Source organism: Phaethon lepturus, unplaced genomic scaffold, assembly GCF_000687285.1.
Source record: "Phaethon lepturus isolate BGI_N335 unplaced genomic scaffold, ASM68728v1 scaffold29963, whole genome shotgun sequence".
Lineage (NCBI taxonomy): Eukaryota > Metazoa > Chordata > Aves > Phaethontiformes > Phaethontidae > Phaethon > Phaethon lepturus.
Window position 1 is genome coordinate 1 of NW_010531635.1, and position 222 is coordinate 222.

Genomic DNA, 222 nt, shown 5'->3' on the forward strand with positions numbered 1-222 from the left:
AAAGACGTAGCCTCGAAATCGGTGGGGCTCTTCTTCATGCTGCTCATCGACCTGACGGCCATCGTGGGCAACGCCGCCGTCATGACCGTCATCGTGAAGACGCCGGCGTTACGCAAGTTCGTCTTCGTCTTCCACCTCTGCCTGGTGGATTTCTTGGCCGCCCTCACCCTGATGCCGCTGGAGATGCTCTCCGGCTCGGCCGTCTTCCACAGCCCGGGTTTT

General features: G+C 60.8%; 1 protein-coding gene across 1 annotated transcript in view; it reads left to right on the forward strand.

The window, feature by feature from the left end:
- Positions 1-6: 6 nt before the first annotated feature.
- LOC104618911 (probable G-protein coupled receptor 61) overlaps positions 7-222 on the forward strand; it is a gene marked incomplete at both ends in the record, with an annotated part of 870 nt that continues 654 nt past the window's right edge. Inside the window, 1 exon segment of the mRNA XM_010284629.1 lies at positions 7-212. Coding sequence (XP_010282931.1) covers positions 7-212 — 206 coding nt within the window.